The sequence below is a fragment of the Rousettus aegyptiacus genome, unplaced genomic scaffold (assembly GCF_014176215.1).
Source record: "Rousettus aegyptiacus isolate mRouAeg1 unplaced genomic scaffold, mRouAeg1.p scaffold_m13_p_7, whole genome shotgun sequence".
NCBI lineage: Eukaryota > Metazoa > Chordata > Mammalia > Chiroptera > Pteropodidae > Rousettus > Rousettus aegyptiacus.
The window spans coordinates 18,178,002-18,199,013 of NW_023416310.1; the positions used below are offsets into that span (position 1 = coordinate 18,178,002).

General features: G+C 33.7%; 2 protein-coding genes across 5 annotated transcripts in view; both read left to right on the forward strand.

Moving 5' to 3' along the window:
• SPAST (spastin) overlaps positions 1–16,124 on the forward strand; it is a 44,225-nt gene extending 28,101 nt beyond the window's left edge. For both annotated transcript variants that reach the window (XM_016136065.2, XM_016136064.2), the window contains exons 8-17: positions 1,042–1,116; positions 1,839–1,910; positions 3,163–3,238; positions 3,482–3,573; positions 3,711–3,790; positions 5,915–5,957; positions 6,914–6,993; positions 8,209–8,279; positions 10,239–10,279; positions 13,205–16,124. In XM_016136065.2, the coding sequence (XP_015991551.1) occupies positions 1,042–1,116; positions 1,839–1,910; positions 3,163–3,238; positions 3,482–3,573; positions 3,711–3,790; positions 5,915–5,957; positions 6,914–6,993; positions 8,209–8,279; positions 10,239–10,279; positions 13,205–13,327 (753 nt within the window). In that variant the 3' untranslated portion in view covers positions 13,328–16,124. The remainder of the gene's footprint in view (positions 1–1,041; positions 1,117–1,838; positions 1,911–3,162; positions 3,239–3,481; positions 3,574–3,710; positions 3,791–5,914; positions 5,958–6,913; positions 6,994–8,208; positions 8,280–10,238; positions 10,280–13,204) is intronic.
• A 4,047-nt stretch (positions 16,125–20,171) lies between these two features.
• Positions 20,172–21,012, forward strand: part of SLC30A6 (solute carrier family 30 member 6) — a 31,186-nt gene continuing 30,345 nt past the window's right edge. For 2 of the 3 annotated variants that reach the window (XM_016136061.2, XM_036224428.1), the window contains exon 1: positions 20,281–20,760. Coding sequence is in view for 1 of the 3 variants with exons in the window: in XM_016136059.2 (XP_015991545.2) it covers positions 20,268–20,270 (3 nt within the window). In the remaining 2 variants the exon portion in view is untranslated. The other variant, XM_016136059.2, reaches the window with a different exon arrangement.

Genomic DNA, 21,012 nt, shown 5'->3' on the forward strand with positions numbered 1-21,012 from the left:
TAATACTGTTAATAGTGGATACTCGATACGAACCGTGAACCCTAATGTAAACTGCAGACTTTGATAATGATGTATCAGTATTGGTTCATCAATTATAATAAATGTACCACAGTAATGTATGATGTTAATAATAGGAGAAAATGGGAAGGTGAGGAGTTATATGGGAACTCTCTGTACCTCCTATTCAATTTTCTATAAAACCACTAAAAAAAACTTTTTTAAAAAAGTTGAATATCTCCTACTTCAAATGGTTCAACTTAAAAGCTCAAACACCTTCACTATTAAGTATTTTATCAGTCTGGTGCTGCACCATTGAATCCTGCCATACCCAATGTTCCTAAGCCTGGAGATTCTTTTTTAATTTCTTTAGAATAAAACTTCTGCCTCCTTTGGTTGCAGAAGAGAAGTACTTGCCTAAGTGCTCTTAAGAGGGGGCAGGAATGTAGGTTCAGTTATTCTTCATACAAACTTTTAATCGATTCCTCTGGTTGGCGCTGCCTGTTTTACTGCTACTTTCTCTGGTACCTGCTGCCTCCACTTCCTGAGCTTTTCCAGAGTCTTCTGACGTCAGTTTGCTCCTTATATCTAGGTTTCCCTTCACAAGCAGGCACTTAGGTTTTAGCTCCCTCAGCTGTGCTAAATAACTTACCACTGTTTATCAGTTCTCCATCTACAAAAATTTATTGTGTCCTCTGTTGTCTCCTTTTCTTTTTTTGTTCTGAATATTTTTATCTTTTTTATTAATTTGCTGTTATTTTGGAGAGATTTCTAAAGGCTGTAGAGAAGCATACCTGTGTTCAATGTCTTGTTTAATCAGTATGCTTTCATTTCTATCAATGAGAATTTGGTTTTATTTCATTTTGATTTCTTCTGTTTTAATAATTATACTAGTTTATTGATTATGTGTTTTCTTTAGAGCTTTGGGCAGCTCTGTTTTGGGAGGATGCTACTGAAAAATTGTACTTTTTAGATGACGTATAATTCTTAAGCTGTCTGGAAAAAAAGTGTCTCCAGAATTATATTTCTGTATATATTTTTAAGTTGTTCACAGGGCTTAGAGCTCCTGCCAGAGGATTGTTACTTTTTGGTCCACCTGGAAATGGGAAGACAATGCTGGTAAGAATTCTTCGTAAATTTGAATCTTCTATTGAGATACTAGAGATAATACATTTTTTAAAACTTCATATTGTCCCTGAGTCTGTTATTTATGACTTGTTTTTTGCTATAAGATACTTCTGTTAAGTTTTTCAACTAGTTTTCAATGACAAAATAGATGGAGAACTGTACATGTTATCTTTAGTCTTATGTTTTGGTCTGGTTAAATTTGACAGTTTAGTTTTTATTATTTTCCCACTTTAAATATTTAAATATTTACCTAAGAAGAGCTTTAACTTTTAAATTGAAATATACAACAGATTTTTTTCCCCCAATATCCTTTTGCCAAAAGTTTTTACTAGGATCTGGATTCCTCTTTCTCCTGCATAGCTCTTCTAGAGGGAAAAAGTAAATACAGAAAGAGTAACTTTTTCCTTAGCTATTTATCTTTCTATAACTAGTTATCTTTCTATAACTAGGAAGAGAATAATATCCTCTTTTTTTTATTTAACCTCTCCCAATTTATTCTCTTAGAAAAAAAGAGAATGGGAAGAAGCACAGCTCTTCCTAGCTCTTTCCCTCATTGTTGAGAAAGAAACACATTGATTGCTATTTATTGGGAATCGTTTCATACCTTATGTTTTTAGAAAATCTTTTCTAATACTTAAGTTGACCAAATGTGGTTATCTTTTTTAAAGCAAGATACTGAACTAATATAATATTTGCCCTTGTGATTTTTAAAGGCTAAAGCAGTAGCTGCAGAATCTAATGCAACCTTCTTTAATATAAGTGCTGCAAGTTTAACTTCAAAATACGTGAGTATTTTTTCCAGTATTGTCACGTTTTAAGTTACTGTCTAAATGTTACTGTGTTAAGTATAAATGGTAATAACATTACACAAAAATATTTGTCTATGAGTTTCATATCTTATTCAGAGATGATGAATTTCACTATCATAGAAAGTCTGCATTTGTTAGGCTCTTTTAACATTAGAATGGTGCTTTCAAATACTGTATTCTTCTGCTAAGGCTATGTAACAAAGTACCATAAACTGACTGACAAGCAACAGAAATTTATTGTCTTAAGTTTTGGGGGCTGGAAGTCCAATATTAGGTATTAGCAGGGTTCTCAATTTTGTAATTAAAAGTAACTTTAAAACAATGCCTTTTTTCCTGGTTACATTTTGTTTCTTATGTGAAATTTCAAAAGTAAAATTGTTATTAGAGTAGGTTTATCCACATTATGCACATAGTATGATAGAGAGCACTGTCTTGAAAGTTAGGAGATAGGGATTCCAGCCTAACTATTACATACTTAGCTGGCCTTACAAAAGTGTCACTTCAGGCCTTACTTCATTTATAAAGAATTGATGTCGTACAGGTGATCTCTTGCAGTTCCCTCCAGCTCTGGTAACATTTGTTTTGATGATTCTAAATCTGGGGCCATTCCTTTTTTCTTTTTAAATGAAATTTTAAGTAAAAGAAAAATAGATGCCACCTAGAGGACAGAAGATTCTTTGCTTTGGTACATAAAATGATTTTAGTATAGTGTCTCAAGGGGTGTTCATTTGATATATTTTGATATTTATTGACAGTGATATTGTAAGAATGCGTTTTCAGTGTATTCTTAATAGAGCAAGTTTTGGTCAGGAGCGTGCTTTCTAACTTACCTGCTTCTGTAAATATACTCTGTAACCCAGGGCTTAAGGAATATATACCGCATCTCTTTCCCCTAGTATTTTCTCTTCCCACTAGTCATACCTTTGACTAATAGCTGTTTCATTCTCAAATCTTGGGAGTGCAGTGTGAAGCAAAACAAATATATTTTATTTTTTAAGTACTTACCAGACCGTATTAAATAATAGTCTGTTTTCTAAAATTATAAGGGATATTTCAGTAACCTTCCTTCCACCTTCCACCCCCCGCCCCCAATTCCTTAAACCAATCTTTGGTTGTTGCAAAAGAAGGAAATTAAATTCCTTGATTCTGGACTTTCAATCATGAAATTTTAAAAGCTAGAATAATGTTACATTTTATGTATATAATAATGTATAATACCTTATTTTAGGTGGGAGAAGGAGAGAAGTTGGTGAGAGCTCTTTTTGCTGTGGCTCGAGAACTTCAACCTTCTATAATTTTTATAGGTAAGAACATGTTTACCAGCGAAGTTAGTTGAACCTTTGTGAAACTCCCCTCTCCAAATATAAGAGGTATGGATAGGAAAGATTATTCAGAAGGAAAGATTTAATGAAGTGCGAAGTTAAAAACTATCTAATGAATTGAGTAAGACCCACTATATTAATCACTTAAGTAGTAAACTAGATTAATCTCAGATGACCCATACAGATTGGCTTTTAACTCAGGTGTCATTTTTCCATTTCCTTTAGATGAAGTTGATAGCCTTTTGTGTGAAAGAAGAGAAGGAGAACATGATGCTAGTAGACGTCTAAAAACTGAATTTCTAATAGAATTTGATGGTGTAAGTATTGATTATATTTTTAAGGTGGAAATATTTTAGTGTATATGTTTTCCTATTAAATGATCAGAAATCTTTATGATGATTTTCTTTGTTATTACTTTATCTAAAAATACTGAAAACTATCTTTTGGTTTACAGGTCCAGTCTGCTGGAGATGACAGAGTACTTGTAATGGGTGCAACGAATAGGCCACAAGAGCTTGATGAGGCTGTTCTCAGGTAGGGAGATTTATGTAGAAACATGTTTACTACAGATGCACTTACTTGTGTTCATTTCACGTATTTATTATTTCCTTCACTCTCAATTTGAAGACAGAATTAATTACTTTTCTCCCTATATCCATCCTTTCTTTTGGCTTCTTGTTACCGACTGAAGATTTTGAGGACAGGGCTAGCATGATATCAGAAAGCAACCCTACATTTTATGGCTTCATTTTGGGCAAATTGCTTATTTCTTCTGGGTTGGATTAAATTATCTTAAAACTCCAAAATTGATTCTTACCTTCTTTTACTGAGCTTTATGAGAAGCTGATAAAAGCAGGGTTCATGGGAACTATGTGATGTTCTCTTTTCTTGTGTGTTTGAACAAATTTATTCTCTTCCTATGGGAGGATAGTGGACTCGGCATAAAATTCTTGGGCCTCCCTTTCTTTTCCTGAGGAATCTATAACATTGTCCTTTGTTTCTGTGATTAGATGTTGCAGTGTAAAAGTCTAAAGCTAGCCTGATTTTATTCACATTTATGGATTAACTTCATTTTTTTTTTCTTACCAGATACAATTTCCAACTATTGAAATCCAGTTATTTGAAAAATATGATGATTGATCTGTGTTTATTTTTCCTGGGATTTGGTGTTTGTTTAAATTGATAGTTTGGAACTTTGTTTTGGGGAAGTTATTTTGAATACCATCTTTAATTTTTTTCCTAATTTACCTACACATAATTTATGAATTATGTTGCAGCTTTTTCTCTTCCACATCTGTAATTACCATTAGAATCCTTTTTAACTTATAGGTCTTTTTTGTTTTGTTTTGTCTGTTTTCCCATTTGCTCTTATTTCTTACTGGGTTAGTGTCTAATCTCCTTTCTGGTACTGCTTTTACAACCTTTGTTTCTGTGTTGATTTTTGTTTCCTTTTTCATTGCTTTTCTGATCTCTTTGGTCCCATTTTCATCTTCTATTGTCTCATTTCTTTAATCCCTATGTCTTTTTCTTGAGCCCTTATATCTCATTGAGCTCTTATTTTATAGAAGACTTTTTTCATTAAGTTATTTATAATTCATGGAGAGAGATTTTGTTACAATTTTAATTTGCCCTATGGCAAAATCCTCTTGTGCATGTTCTTCATTTTATCAATGTTATAGTTATTCTTTTCCTCTATTTTTATACCTTTTTAAAATATCAGTCCTGTACCCTTGCCTGTTTTGCTTATTATTTTTATATGAATAAGGAGTTTTCTTGGAAAATTTAGTTTTGGAAGGATATTGTAGGTGAAGAAACTAGGAAAGTAAGATACCAAGCAAGTGTTTTGAGGTGTCTTCTGAATACACTGTACTATCAGATAGTCTCCCTGATTCAGCAGTAAAGCCCTAGCGCTGTGTGTCTGTGCATGTGTGTAAATAAGAGATTGGGTTGATTTCTTCTTCAACTAAAATAGTTTGGTCACTGCAAGACAGCTTATCATCTTGCCAGACTGACTGATGTCTTCTTACCAAAGACTGCGTCTTTGAGTTTCTTTGTTCAGCCTCGCTTTCCTTGCCATCACCCTGCTACTGACTAGGGTTCTGTAGAGCCAGTCCTAACATGCTCGTTTAAATGTGTGGGGAGGTTGATTTTATTACCCCTCATATTTGCTTTCTGTTTCTTTTGGAAAACTGTATGCTCTGCCATCCATGTCTGTAATCTGCAGGGACAGATCCTGTTTCCTACTTTGTCAGTATAATCTTCACTGCCCTAGGCAGCCCTTCTTCATATATTTAATTCTGGTAAATGTTACCTAGTTTCTTGATGATATTTACTTTTCTGTTGTCTTCATTTATTTTAGTTGTTTTAATTTCAAGAAGACAGCAAAGTTCTCTTTATTAAACTTCTTATATCAAATGCTTTAAAGTATTATTGCTGTTAAAAGTATGCACAATAAATGATTGATTTAATTCCGATAATAGTAAGGGTTTTTAAACATTAACCAGAAAGTTTTAAGAGTAACTCTAAAAATAACTTTTTACACTGATGATTAAAATGCATTCAGATGCCTTCAGCATTATACTTCATGTCTTATTATTTTCTACTTTAACTGAATTACCTTTAAATTCAAAACTTTATTTCTGATAATCCTTTTTTTAGGCGTTTCATCAAACGGGTATATGTGTCTTTGCCAAATGAGGAGGTATGTGTGTTAATTTTTTTTTTTTTAAGGAGAAATGAAAACTGCCACCTTGACAGTATTGAGTCTTCCAATCTATGGTACAACTGCACTGGAAAACAATTTGGCAGTTTCTTAAAAAGAAAAACATAAACTTAGTGTACGACCTTAACAGTTCCATTCCTAGGAATCTACCCAGGAAAAATGAAAACAAATGTCTACACAAAGACATGTACAAGAATTTTTATAGCAGCATTATAAGTAATAGCCAAGAACTTAAAAAAAATCTAAAATATTTGGTTAGTGAATGGATAAACAAATGAGGTATATCCATTTAATGGAATATTGTTTAGCAATGAAAGGAATGAGTTACTTTTACATGCTAATAACATTGGTGAACCTCAAAAACTTACTAAGTGAAAGACACAAGATGCAAAAGACTGCATATCATATGATACCATTTATATGAAATGTTCTGAAAAGGCAAATTTCTAGAAACAAAGCAGATTGTGGTTTGTTAAGGCTAGGGGTGTGAGTGGGCATTAACTGCAAACAGGCATGAATGAACTTTCTGGGGTAATAGAAATGTTCTATGGATTATGGTGGTGGCTGCACAACTTTAAATTTATTAAGTCATTGAATTATACATTTATGATGGGAGAGATTCATGTAGAATGAATTCATGCCCTGTAAAACTCTTCTTATTTAATTGTGGTCGTTGTCTCGTTCAGACCCTCAACATCATTGGTAGTAACTGCAGCTGTGTCCTCAGTGCTTTATTTGGATTACCTTTAACTCTCTCAGGAACTCCAAAAAAAACCCAGTAGTTTTAACAAGACATATGTTAGGCTCTAGGAGGTAGAATGATTTGTGTAAGATCACTCAGTTCCTAAATGAGAGAGTCAGGATTTGAACCTAATTCCTGGGATTTTATTGAGCTATTTCTTAGGACTGATCATTCCTTAATATTTCTTTTTCAGACACGACTACTTTTACTTAAAAATCTGTTATGTAAACAGGGAAGCCCATTGACCCAAAAAGAACTAGCACAACTTGCTAGGTGAGTGATTTGATTTGGTCTGTCTGACAGCTTTTTTTTTTTTTTTTAAGAATTCTTTTTCTGTTTTAAGCTCCAGTATAAAATGAGTAATGTATCAGAAAACTTGTTTCATCTTCTATTTTACTTTTTTTCTTACCTCTTCTTCTAATAGGGTATCTAAATTTTAATTTCTAGAACCTCTGTAAGGCATGACCTACATATCTAATGAGGGTAGTATATTCTTTTTATAAACTTAATAAACTTGTAATTGGTATTAAAGTAATTTTTAAAATTTACATCTCATATCTGCCCACACCAACACAGATATTTTCATATAATTTTGATCTTTAAGCACAATTTTTAAAAACTTTTACATCTTCAACTTTTTTTATGAGCAGTACACTTAAGTAGAAACTGAATATAGAAGACGTAGTTTTGAATTTTAGTCACTGAAAAAATCTCATAAAGTAATTTAAAATATTCAACAAGTATGTGAGTAGCTAGTATTTTTAGTAAAAATTCTGAGTTCCCAGATACCTTTAAAAAAAGAATAAGTTCAATATTCGGGAATACTGAGGTCCTTCTTTGTCATTCCAATAAAGAATTCTGCTAATAATGTTTGTTATGTGTAGTTATTTAACATAGTACATGATAGGTAAATACTTTCTTTCCCTGTTTTATTTTCCGCTTCCTTTTTGCTTCTCTAGTTCTTAGTTCCCTTTGATAAACTCTTGGCTGCCCAAGATGCTCCACTGTGGCATCCCATTCATGTGTGCCTGTTTTTGTCAGTCTTCTACCACAGACCCTTCCTTCACCCTGTCTGTCCTGCATTTTAAAAAAATCTACTTTGATTGGCCCTCATTCCATCAAAACAGTGTGCTCTTCCTGAACACAGAGACTCATTAACTTATAGAGAATTGTGGTTATGTATCAGTTGGCCAGCAATGGCTTACCAATGTTACCTTCTACGGGACATGTTTACAATTTAATGGAGCCTCCTGGAGATACAGTATGCCTTAATCTAAAGGAATGGTTCTAATGTTGAAAATTGAAGCATTATAATTAGTCAGTGGTAGACTGTTTTGTTTGTTTTTAGCATGTGGGCTTTCTGTGCCCTTAAACTCAAATCACAGCATCTGCTTGATGACAAAGACAAACTAGGTTTTACCCTCTTATTACATGGAGATTTTAAATCTGCCAAGATGAAAATAATTTGCTCTTTCTACCCATTCCCAGAATGACTGATGGATACTCAGGAAGTGATCTAACAGCTTTGGCAAAAGATGCAGCACTGGGTCCTATCCGAGGTAGGTATACAGAGCTTGAAATGTTTATAACTCTTTATTAGAGCACTCAAGAAATTTAAGAAGTCCCTATTTAGAGACCTCTATTAGTAGGAAAGGAATAAAGTTGTATCAGTGGAAAACTTGATACAAAGTAGTTTCTAGGGTTAGCAAACTTTTCTGTAGAGTGCCTTATGATAAATATTTTAGGCTCGTGGGCCACATATGCTCTTTATTTCATATGTGTGTGTGAGTGTGTGTGTGTATACATATATATATTTTAAACAAAAACCACAAAAGTGTGAAACCATTTTCAGTTCACAAACCATGTAAAGACAGTCTATACATCGGTGGACATGACCCCTGTTGTAGACAACAAGTTTCACTTCTTTATATTAGCTAAGCAGAAGAAAAATCAAATAAAAACTTTTTTTAAAACAAGCAAAAAAATAAGGGAAAATGTTTGTAACATTTTTTTGGCTCTTTTCATTTCAGTGTTAAAATACCACTTGAAATTTATGTGTCTAAGGGGACTTATATAACTATTCATACTTTTATCATATGTTAACTTTTGAGGAATTGCAAGATATGTCATTCATTGTTTTGTTTTGATTCAGGGTAATTTGTTGAATTTGAAATACCACAATTGATCATTGTTAGGTTAGGTGAGATTAGATTGAACTCACTAAGGTATTCAATTTAGAGTAGATATTCTAAGCTGCTTGTCCACAGCCGGCATAAACAGTGGATGGGTGATGCTCCCGGGTACGCATCAGTACTGGCTATGACAGTAAAAAAGAACATGGAACATGCAACTTTCAGTACACATCTCCTACAGCGAAATGGTACTGATTAAGAACTGCTGCTTTGGAGAATAACAAATGTAACCTTGAGAATATAGAAACTCTAGGTAACAGATTTTAGTCAGACTTTCTTGCTGCCAGAAGCATGAAGTATCGTTTAGATAGTAGATTCAGAAACAATAACTAATGCATAAATCATTTATATTTTTTTTACTTTATTAGCATTTATTTGATGCTAAATTTACTCCTGGGCCATAAGATTTTGTTTTTTCAGTTTCCTCTGGGATATCTTTTTCTTCTATGCAACCTGCTCTTCTGGTTTAGGAACAGTCTGCTCTTTTTCAGTGAGGATCATCTCTATGTGGCAGGGAGAGCTCATGTAGAGGTTAATCTACCCCGAGTTCTGTAAGTTCCGTGCTGCATTTTGGGCGCTTTGTTCACTTGGATATGCTCAATGACCAGAGAATCCACATATAAACCCTTAAGTTCAGTATTATCCTCCGCATTTTTTAAACAAGAGCAGCAAAAGTTCAGCACTCTTTTTGGGCCACCAATCCTGCATCCAGCCCCACTGTTTGGCCTGGGCACACCAACTCCACCATTGTAACGACAGATGGTACACCTTGCTTCTGTTAAGTGACATCTTTCAGATACTTGGTGGTTTCTCAGATATGCATACCCTCGATGGCCTGGGCAGTTTCACGAGTATTCTTAAAGTGAACATGAACATTTGAGCCTATTGATTTGCATGATTTTGTAGGGTTTTCTGGGTCAGGTGAATAGTGAACCATTTTCAGAGGTCACCTCAGGCCACTTATGGAAGAGCTTGTTTGTATCTTTTAGAATATTTTAGCAATCTTCTGAAGTAGACACAAGTTGTTAGATTAAAAAAAAAAAAGCTAATGCCTTTTGTAAAGAACAAATTAAGTTTACTTTTAAGTTTACTCTAATTTATAAAAATCTATTGTTCTTGGGAAATATGCAAAGAAATCAAATATTTTCCAGTTACTCCTAAGAAGGAATAGTGTTCTTAGCATTTATAAATAATCTGTGTTCTTAATGTATGTCTCTTTTAATATAATGATTTATGTTGAGTACCTACTTTTAGATCATTATATTTGGATTTGTTCTTTAGCTAAACTTCAAAATTTTTTAAGTGGCTGACTTTTATATTTTACAGAACTAAAACCAGAACAAGTGAAGAATATGTCTGCCAGTGAGGTATACTATTTTACAATTATTATTTTCTTTCTTTTGGTTCTCTATGTTGTAAGACAGATCTTTTGTCTGGATTTTGTAGTTTATTTGATTAGAAACTAGAAAAAAATTTTCATTTCAATATATAGAAGCCTATCAGATTATAGTCTCATGGTGTTCATTGGTAATGGAAAAAATATACACAGTCATTAAGTCATTATAGGAAATGAAGATTTTATACATTATGAAAATAACTTAGACTAACCCCTCAATGTTCTATTTCGTTAGTTTTCAATACTGTTTTCTTCCTTATAAAAGCAATAGAATTACCTTTGAAATGTAATTTATTAAATTTTCTTAAGATAGTAGGTTTTCTTATAAGATGCTGAAGCATTTCTTTTGAAAAAAAAAATACCTATAAAATATAAACTTGGATATGTAGAATGAACATAACTGTGAGCACACTTTTAAAATCAGCCTGCATTATATCTGTAACTTATCTGTCATATTTTTTTTACCACTCAAGTTTCAACAGCTGTTGAGGAGACAGTGAACTCTTAACATAGAGAATGAATGTATTTGAGTATATTATGGCAGTGTTTTTTCTTCAGATTTCTAAGTAAACTCGATTTTGTCTTCAGGCATCTTGTGCATGGTGGTTAATCAACTATATTACTAAGAAAGCCCTCACATTTCTTGCAACCACTCTTCCATTTTAACAGTCTAGTTTACCTAAAGTGTATTTGACATGAGTAAAGCTTAGGAATAGAGAATTCCACATATCCACCTTGGTGTTTAACTACTATTACCTTAAAAATTCACCTTTAGAGTATAAATTCCAAGTCCTTTTTATCTGATTCATAATTTTAATTCCACATTTTTCTATTTTTTTAATGTATTAGTACTATATAATTTGGGTTCCCAAAGTGTGTTATGGGTTTTTTAAAAATAGTTTAAGTATAATTTATTAACAATATCCTATAAATATATATCTATTTTTAATGTTCTTATACTCAGCATAAACCTGATAGTACTTTTCTACCTAAAAAGTAAGCACCATCTACGACCATCTGATCTTGGGAGCTAAGCAGGGTGGGCCAGGTTAGTACTTAGATGGGAAACCACCTAGGAAGACCAGGGGCTGTAGGCATTTAAAAAAACAAACAAAACACCATGCATGAATTATTTCCTCTCCACACACCACTCCTGGTTTTAGTGTTAATTTGGTAGTAGCTTTTAGCTGTCAGTTCTGACTTATAAGTTAATATTTATAAAGCACTTAAAACAGTCTGGCATTAGTGAACAATGTATGTGTCCATTAAATAATTTTAAAATACATAAATACTCAATAATGGCATTTTATTACAGAGAGTAAGGAAATTCATTCTGTCCTATTTATGATGAGAGGGAAATACAAGTACTTTGGTTTCTAAAATTGTATACAAGAATTTCAGTCATTATTCAGTACAATTTTAATAACTAAGGGTATTGTCAGGTACTGTTGTATATATACAAATTGGGTGAGATATACCCAGTTTGTCTTTTATAGTTTAAAAGAATAGAAAGTCAACTAATTGTTTTTGGAATTCTGTGTTTTTGAGAAGGTAGTATAGGAAATTGGTAATTATAAATTTGGGATATAATGTACTTTGTTTTTAAAGCACACAATTTGTATCCAATTTAACTTTAACTTTATTTTTTATTTTAATAAGACATCTTTCATTTTATTTTTCCTCTTTGCTGAACTGGCTACAGGTTACTTTTTCCTGATGTATACATTATAAATTTCATATGTATACATATACCAACTGTACACTTAAATTAGAATTTCATCAAAAGCTTTTAAAACCTTAATTTCTATAACAAATTTATTCAGGAATATTGTAGATAATACCCACATTATATTCATCATCATTCTACGTTTTGGGCTTTAGGAAGACCCAGTGTGTGTTTTACAGTTAAATAAGAAACAAGTGGGGCTTATTATGGTGATCAATATGTCCTTTTTGATCAAGAGTTTTGAGATTAGACTGCAAGTTAACAAGTGTAGGTGATTTTCTTATTCTGTGCTTTTGGAGATATTAAGAGAGGATGTGAAATAAGAGACTGGATTTTATAAGAGTAATAAGATTACAGATAAATATCACTTGTTGAAATTTTATCTCAAGTTCTCTTTTAAATTCTCATTTTGGGGCAAAATATACATGTATCTACTAGTGACAGTTTTTAATACTGGTCATTTTGTGCTAAACTCCATTTTGCCCTTTAAATATCCTTAGGTAAATATATTTATTCAGCATTGTTTTATTCTACATGCTTAAAAACAATTACAATGTCAGTAAATAAAACCAAATATAAAAAATCATTATAAGCAATATTGGTATTAGGAAATTTCAGATACAAGCATCCTACATGTTGCAGTTAAAGATAACATTTTTTTAAGTCCCATGTACTGCTTATTGCTTATAAACCCCTCTTTCCTTTCTAATAAATCTAGCATGAATTTTTGCTAGGGTATGTAGTGAGTGAGACTTGAGAATTCAAAATTCCATGAAACTACACAGAAAAAAAATTGGAGATCAGGAGTGGTTGTATATCTGAATGGTGGAACTGTGAGTGATTCTTTTTCTGTTTGTGTATATTTTGTCAAATTTTCTATAATGAGTATTTTCTTATTTTTATAATGGGAAAATATTATGATTTAAAATGTTAATACCTAAGAAACTAAGCACAAGCAATGAAATATATATTGGTATAGCATTTTTGTAAGATTTTTTTATGTAACAACTTCACCTAATATATAAAATAAGATGATTGGCATAATTTTCTAAGAATACATCTATATATCTTTATAACATTAATAAACAGCATCACTACTTTAATCCATTATTGGGTTAACTACTGTATGTGTTTATCATTTGTATTGTCATGTGCTTTTTAAAAATCTAGATGAGAAATATTCGATTATCTGACTTCACTGAATCCTTGAAAAAGATAAAACGCAGTGTGAGCCCTCAAACCTTAGAAGCATACATACGTTGGAACAAGGACTTTGGAGATACCACTGTTTAAGAAAATACCTTTGTAAGCCTGCAGAACATTTTACTTATCAAGAGAGAAACACACCATCTTCAGTGAATAGTTATCAGCTACAGAAACCCAGCCTAAGTTTACAGGACTTATCAGAGTTATAATTATTTGTGCATCCCAGAAGATGAACCATAACACAAATTTAAATAAAATATACAATGCAAATGGAATATTTTGTTTAAGGCCTTCTTGCCTTGATGGTCATGGTTATCAAAATGGGCACTGTTAAGTTAGAGCACAGTAAAAACTGATTCTGGTCTTCTTTACCAATATAATCATGTAAATAATCTGTATATTGTGTTGCAGACAAAAGTATTCCAGAGACAGTAAATGGTAGATGACACAAGAGCTGTTGGTTGTCTTCTGACGTCTTTTCCTAAAATAGTAATTTTTCCTATTTTTCTTTCCTACTGTTGTCTTTACTATGGATGATTAGAATGCCAAACACTCTAAGCTTCATTTTTCCCCCTTTTCTTTTTACAAATCGTGTGCCAAATGAAACTTTTTTCTGTGTAACAATAATAGGAAAAAGGATTTTGAAGGTTTTTTCTGGATAAATCTACAGACATTAAACAATTATGTTCTTTTTACTTCTTATTTTTGTAGTACCTTTCTACCAAACAATTAGAAAGCAATTGATAGCAACAAAACAAATCTATATAATAGGAGTTTGGAAGTTTTCAGTCACTCTGTCATACAACATGTAGATCAATCCTCATGTGACCTACAGTATTTTTTTTTTAAATGTTTGTCAGAAATCTATTATAGACTGTTAATTTATTCCTAATGGAATTTATTTTCTGCTAGAATTGTTCTGATATTTAAGAAAACCCGTTTTAATAGCTGTAAAAGTTGTCCCTGTGCAAGAGAAGGGAAGATTACTGGGAGCTAAGGCATTTCTAATTTATTGCTTATTTCTTACTGTTTACAGGATAATGATAAGCCAGTGGATCTACCATCTTTTATTCTTTATAGTTATTAATCCCTTCAATGAAACTTTAAAAATTTACTGGATTTTTATACATTGCATACATTTTATAGGTTTCTTGTGCTCACTTTGTTAACAAAAAAAGTTTTAGTCTGTTAATCTGCCTTTGTTCCTTCAAAATGTACAGTAATTATGTTTCTTGTTTGTATAAGTATGCCTGGATTTTTATTAAAAAAGTGTCATTGTAGGAAATAGAGACTCATATCATGGCCTTTTAAATATTGTAATAAAGGCAAATGGATATTTGCCCTTAGTTTACTGGTTAAAAGTTTGTTTACAGATATTTTCTTTGGTGCTTTTATGTAAAATGTGGGTGGAAAGAATAATTTTATAGCAGTAACAAAGACTTTTCATTTAGGAAAAATATCTTTGGTCTTGAGAGGATGAATTAAAGTTAAAACCTTGCCTCTGTTAGGTAAGAATTACATAATGAAGACATATGTTCTTAATTTTACTTTGCTCAAGATTTATCTAAATATACAAGATGTATGATTTTTTAACATATGGGGTCTATAGACAGCTTAAATCATGTCTCTTCTAATCATGACTTTAGAACTCCATGGATAATAAAAATGAGGGTTGAGATGAATAGAAAAAAATTTTAAGCCAGAACCATGCATATTTTATGTCATGAGTAGTGTCTTTTTAAGGTCTCAAATGTTAAAACATCAATTATAAAATACTCCTAGTCAAAATGAAATAAACTTGGTGACAAGAATTAGGAACATCCCAAATTAAAACATTTTCAATAATGCACATAAAATTATATTTTGTATTTTCATTTAGATAAGGATTAATGTTATTACTGCTCGGATAACTGATTAGGTCTATTACTTCAAACTGAACTTTCAAAATATAATCTTTAATATAATTCTACCTGCAATAATTTACTGTAGCTCACTATTCTGATTGGGAAAGTGTTTAAATTACAAAGATTTCAAATGTTAAGAGGTGTGAAAGTTAAGTTAATATTGTCATTAACATTAAGTAAGAGAATTATATTATATGAATGTCCATCCATGTATAGAGGTTATTTTACTTTGCTGATCAAGACTGAAGTTGAGCTTAGTACTAAAGAACTATTTTCTATGACTTACTATGACCAACTTTTAAGCTGCGTTTCTTTCCTAGAAAGGCCATGAAAACAGTATGATGATATAATAGGAGGTGTAAGGGATTGATTTGGTCTTTATCAATAAAGATAGAAATTGCTGAGGTAGTCCAAATTAATATTAGACTTAGATTGCAAGCTTTTAGATTTTGCATTGAGCTCTGTGTCATATTACTTCCTAAAAAGTAATGCTTAAAATTAAATTTTAGTGTGCTCTTCATGTTAATATGGCAGAGTTTTGTAAACAAAATTAAAACTTATTGATATACTGAACTCTAAGCCAAGGGAAAGAATTCAAACCATCTTATCAAGGTTTCTTAAGTGTAAAAGCTTATTCTAAAACAGTTTGCCCATTGAGGTGATCATATTTCTGACTTGAAAATATGCTTTGTGCTTGGGAAGAATTGGAAGAAAAGCAGAAGCTAGAATTCTAATTTAAATAAATATACAGGAGTCTTTATAATGTAAAATTCTTTATATTTTGTACAAAAAGTAATTTTTTTTGGTAGAATGAATCATTTAGTTTGGTTTTGGACTCTGAGTCAAAGGATTTTCCTTTAAATGCTTGTCTCAATTTGAATCTGGTCTTTTGTACTTTTCTTCAGAAGAAATGAATTAAAAGGTTCAGTTGCATAAAGTGAGTTTTATCCTAATGAGTTGGAAATAAATTATAAACTTTATTTTGCCTTTAATTTTTTAATTTAAAACATTTTGAGATTTCAGAGGTTGCAGCCTGGTAATTGAAGGAGTAGCTTGTATTGGACTAACTTTCTTGCCAATAGCAATTATGAACTCTGAACAAAATGTAAAAATGATTAGAAGACTCTAGAGAGCAATGAAAAAAGGCAGAGATTGCACAAAATCATATACTAGAAGAGATCCACATTAACTAGCTTTTACCCTGAGGGCAGTTTCCCAATTGTGCAGTGTGCTTGGAAATAGAATTCAAGTAGAATGTGATATAGTTGCTGGGCTGAGGAGTCATTTGGGACTTCCAGAACAGCTGGAAATTAGAGGGAAATACTGAAAAGGAGAGAGCTTCAAAGATATAAGCCCCCAAATCTGCCTACAAATTCTTTTCAAATTTGTACCTACGTAGTGTGATATTCAGAGGAATCCAGCATAAAACAATAAATGAAGTCTAAAGAACTGTGCAAAGGTAGCAACTGCTGGGGGAATACAGAGTTTGAAATTCAAATTCCACTAACAGGTTTGCATTTCAGGTTTCCCCTTGAAACCCAAAAAGGGCCATGTTTTAGGAGGAAGGACTACATCCTGGAACTCAGGGCTGTACTTTAGGACAGTGGCAAAAATGGAAAGAAACTCACTGTCGCAAACCTTAAAAATCAAGCTTTCACAGCATTAAGGTTATCCATCAGTAATTTAACAGCTAGCCAGAACAAAACTCAACAGTCTTTAGAAGACAGAATCCAGAGTCTTTACAACATATCCACAAAGCCCAGTAGGCAATAAACAATTACTAAGCATGAAAAGAAATTATATGAACCATAATCAGTAGAAAATATGTAGAAGCAGATGCACAGATGAACCACATATTGGAATTAACAGAAAATTAATTTAAAACTTTAAAATAGGGGAGGGGGTAGATGGAGTAAGGGAGGGGTCAAATATGTGATGACAAAGCTTTGAGAGGTGAACACAGTGTAAATATATATATGCCTTAGTATTAAAATGTAAAGCTGAAACACTGTATTTCACTAACCAATGTCACCATAAAAATTTAATAAAATAGGTTAAGGAATTTACAGGGGGAAAAAAGATGAAGGATGAACTAATTGGGATTCTCAGCAAAGATCTAGAAATTAAAAACTAAACGGTCTGGTGATGAAAAATAAAAATCTGAAATGAAACAGTCTGAAATTTAAAAATTCATGCGATGGGCTTAACAGTAAACTGAACACAGCAAAAGAAAGAAAACTGGAATATAGCCAATACAATTATCAAACTGAAGCACAGAGAAAAATAGCAGAGGGTTGAGACCTGTGGAACAGTATCAGTCTAATGTACCTGTAATTTGAGGTTTAGAAGGAGAAGATAATGGGGCAAAAGAAAATTTTGAAACAGTAATGCCTGAAAATGTCCCCAAATTGTTGGAAGCTAGTGACTTAAAGGTTTAAGTTTATTGAACCCCAAGCAGAATAAATATTACAAAGATCACAACTGGGTACATCGTACTGCCAAAAGAAAAAAAACAAAAAACAGCAAAATAATCTTAAAAGCAGCCAGGGAGGGGAAATGACATTACATTCGAAAGTGATGGCTAATTTCATTGGAAAAACCATCATCCAGAGAATGATGGAATGACCTTGTTATTAAGAAAAGTTAACATTCTATAGTCAAAATATTTAGGCAAAGTAAAAGCTGTTCCAGATGAACAAAAACTAATGAGAATATGTTGCTAGCATGCTGATATAGAAAAGGTTTTAAGACAATTCTTTAGGCTGTCAGAAATTGATCCTCAATGGGAACCTGTATCTCATGGAAGGAACAAACTTTAGAAATATGTCAGTAAATATGAAATTTTTTTCTTAATTTCTCTAAATATTGGTTTTTTTAACACTGGTATTGATATGTAGAAGTAAAATAGAGAACAAAAATTGCACAAAACGAAAGAGCAGTAAATGGGATTATATTGAAATAAGGTTACTGTACACAAAGTGGTATAGTATTAACATAAAATAGACAGATAAGGATACATGTTGTAAACTCACCCAGCAAAGGGAAAAAGGGTATAGGGAAAAGTCCAGAGGAAATCAAGCACCACCTTCCAGTACAATCACACAGGTGCACTTAATTCCTCTAGTATAAAGTTATGAGAACATGTGTGGAAGTGTTAGGCCTGTGTTAGTGAATGGTGGGAAACTTCCCCCAAATCCCGTTTCCCAGATGGCAGTCAAGAGCCAAACTTGCAAGTAGACCTTTCTACAGATAACAGTCTCAGGCCTATTTCACAGTGGTTTAAAACGGTCACAGTGGGGAGAGTGAGCATATGGTGGCCCAAAAGTGGGATGTCAGACCAAGTGGGGTGAGGAGGGTATCTACAATGATGGGCAGCTTGTTACGGGGTGTTAGGGACAGAGTGATGAAGTTATTCACATGGTGAGCAGGGACAACCTGGAATAAGGACTGAGTGCTCAAGCAGAGAGAGGAGAGTGTGGGGGACGAGGTAGGGGGAAGGTGTCAGGAAAGATTGCACATTGGTTACATACAGGAAACCTGATCAAATAAGTCAATATATTAACGATAGTGGAGACATTTCTCACTATCAGAAAGTTATGAATTATGAATACAGAAAGGTTATAAATACAAGAGTTTTTAATACAGAAAGGGTAAGAACTAATGAAACGTGGGGTTGGGTTGGAATTGGATTTAAGAGTATGAATTCATGATTTTAGAGAAAAATATAAATGTAAATATGTGTGTATGTATCCACATACATGTATTCCCTAGTTTTCTCCATTGAGAGACCTGGGAGCAGTTACACTCCCAAAAGCAAGGACCACACACAACACCCATGTCTTGTCTTCCAAATTCTCCAGTCTTGGTCTGTTAAAGCTGCCTCCTTTCTAGGTGGTTTTTTTGAAGCAGCTCCTCACTTCTTGGTATCAAAATCTTAGTCTATTTGGGCTGCCCTAGCAAAAATACCACAGATTGGGTGACTTAAATAACAAATTTACTTTCACAGTTCTGGAAGGTAGGCAAATCAAAAGATCAAGGTGCTGGCCTATTTGGTTTCTTGGGAGAGCTTGCACGGGCTTGCAAACAGCCACCTTCTTCCTGTGTCCTCACATGACAGACAGCAAGTTTTCTGGTGTCTCTTATAAAGGCACTAAACCCATCATGAGGATTCCACCCTTATGACCTCATCTAACCCTAATTGTCTCCCAAGGATCCATGCCCAAATACCATCACATTGGGATGTGGGCTTCAACATATGAATTTTAGGAGGATATATCAGTTTATAACATCCATTAAAGGAACCAGGGCTCATTGGTGAAATGGCCAATTCCAGGATTGGGGCACAGAACATGTATGATGAACCTGTAATATCTGGTACCAGGAAAGGGAAATATTCAAAGACTGATGAGGATGAATCATTGATTGGAGTTGGCTCCCACTGGACAAATTTATACATCAAAATTAACTATAGTAAAGGATTATAACCCATCACATAAAATTCAAAAGACATGAGCCAGTATAAATGTCCAAATAAATAGAAAACTTTGAAAGTGTGAAGAATATTTACATGGTTTCAAAGTACATCCCACAAAATATTAATTAGAGAGTGACTTTGTAGTGGAAAAACCTGGCAAATGCCACCTTAATCTAATATCGAAAGTTATCATTAATGGGCCAAATTTCACATAATACGGTTAATGAGGAAAATACAATAATCACTTTTGTAACATTCCTGTCAAAGATGCATACCCCGAAATTACTCCAGGAGCATTCGTAAAACAACTGGCATGTAATCTTCAAGAGTGGCAAGGTCATACTAACTGTCACATATTGAAACCGATTAAATACAATAAGCTCAACGCAACCTGTGGTTTAGAACCGGTTCCTTCCGCTCTTAACAGGCGACCTATTCCTCCGAAGGCTCGCGGCGCTCTAGCCGCTGCTTTCGCCTCTATAGAACGCAGGGGCGGTGGCCAAGGTGAGGCAGGAACAGGGGCCCGGGGCACGCACTTCCGCCTCAGCGTTACTTGCAGCCAATCCGCCTCTGACGCCCCACCCCTTCCGCCCCAGGGAACTACCAGCTCCCAGAGCGTCTTCCGGCGGGGGCCGTGCCGCTCCTTATCATGGTGAGTTGGCGGAGGGAATGAGGGTTATTGTCGTAGGTGATACCTACTGCCTTCTCTCGTCTTGAAGTGGCCTCGAAATGCCTCAGCTGCCAAGAGGTGGGGTCGTCGAGTCGTGCTTCGGTACCCTGGAAGAAGCGGCTGGCGTCCAAAAGATTTCCCCAGAGCTCTGATTCCCCCTTGCTCCTTCATTCTGTTCCTTTGCCGCCTGTGATTCCGGGCTGGCTCCAGGCCGAGCTTTCAGCTCCGGCGAGTTTATCGCTTCCCCGTGGTGAGATTTCCTCTATATAGAAGAAATAAGTCTTGCAGGCTTCAGCGACTACAGTACCAACAAAAGATCTAAAAACAAGTGCACAGCAACCGAAACAGTGATGCTTACTGCAGCGACCCTAAACGCTGGCACAAATAAAGAGGGTTATCAATAGGGTATTGAAGTGGACACTCGCATGTATAACTTGGTTTTATTGAATGCCAGGCTGATACAGCAGAGCAGGTAGGCCAGAGTTGTGGAGCAAGGCAAGGTGTTGGTCAGACATCTTATTGCAGCTTTTTTCTGCCATTGTAGATCCCAGTGTATCTTAACAGTTTGGGGGATATGGCGTTAAATCTAAATTTTGTTAGAGGAATTCGTTATTTATGCCTGTGGAAATCAAGTATGTACTCTGAATTTTAGCTAAAGATAATCAGTTGATTGTGATTTCAGTGTCAAAAGAGCTAGAGACCATTTTATTAGAAAAATTCATGG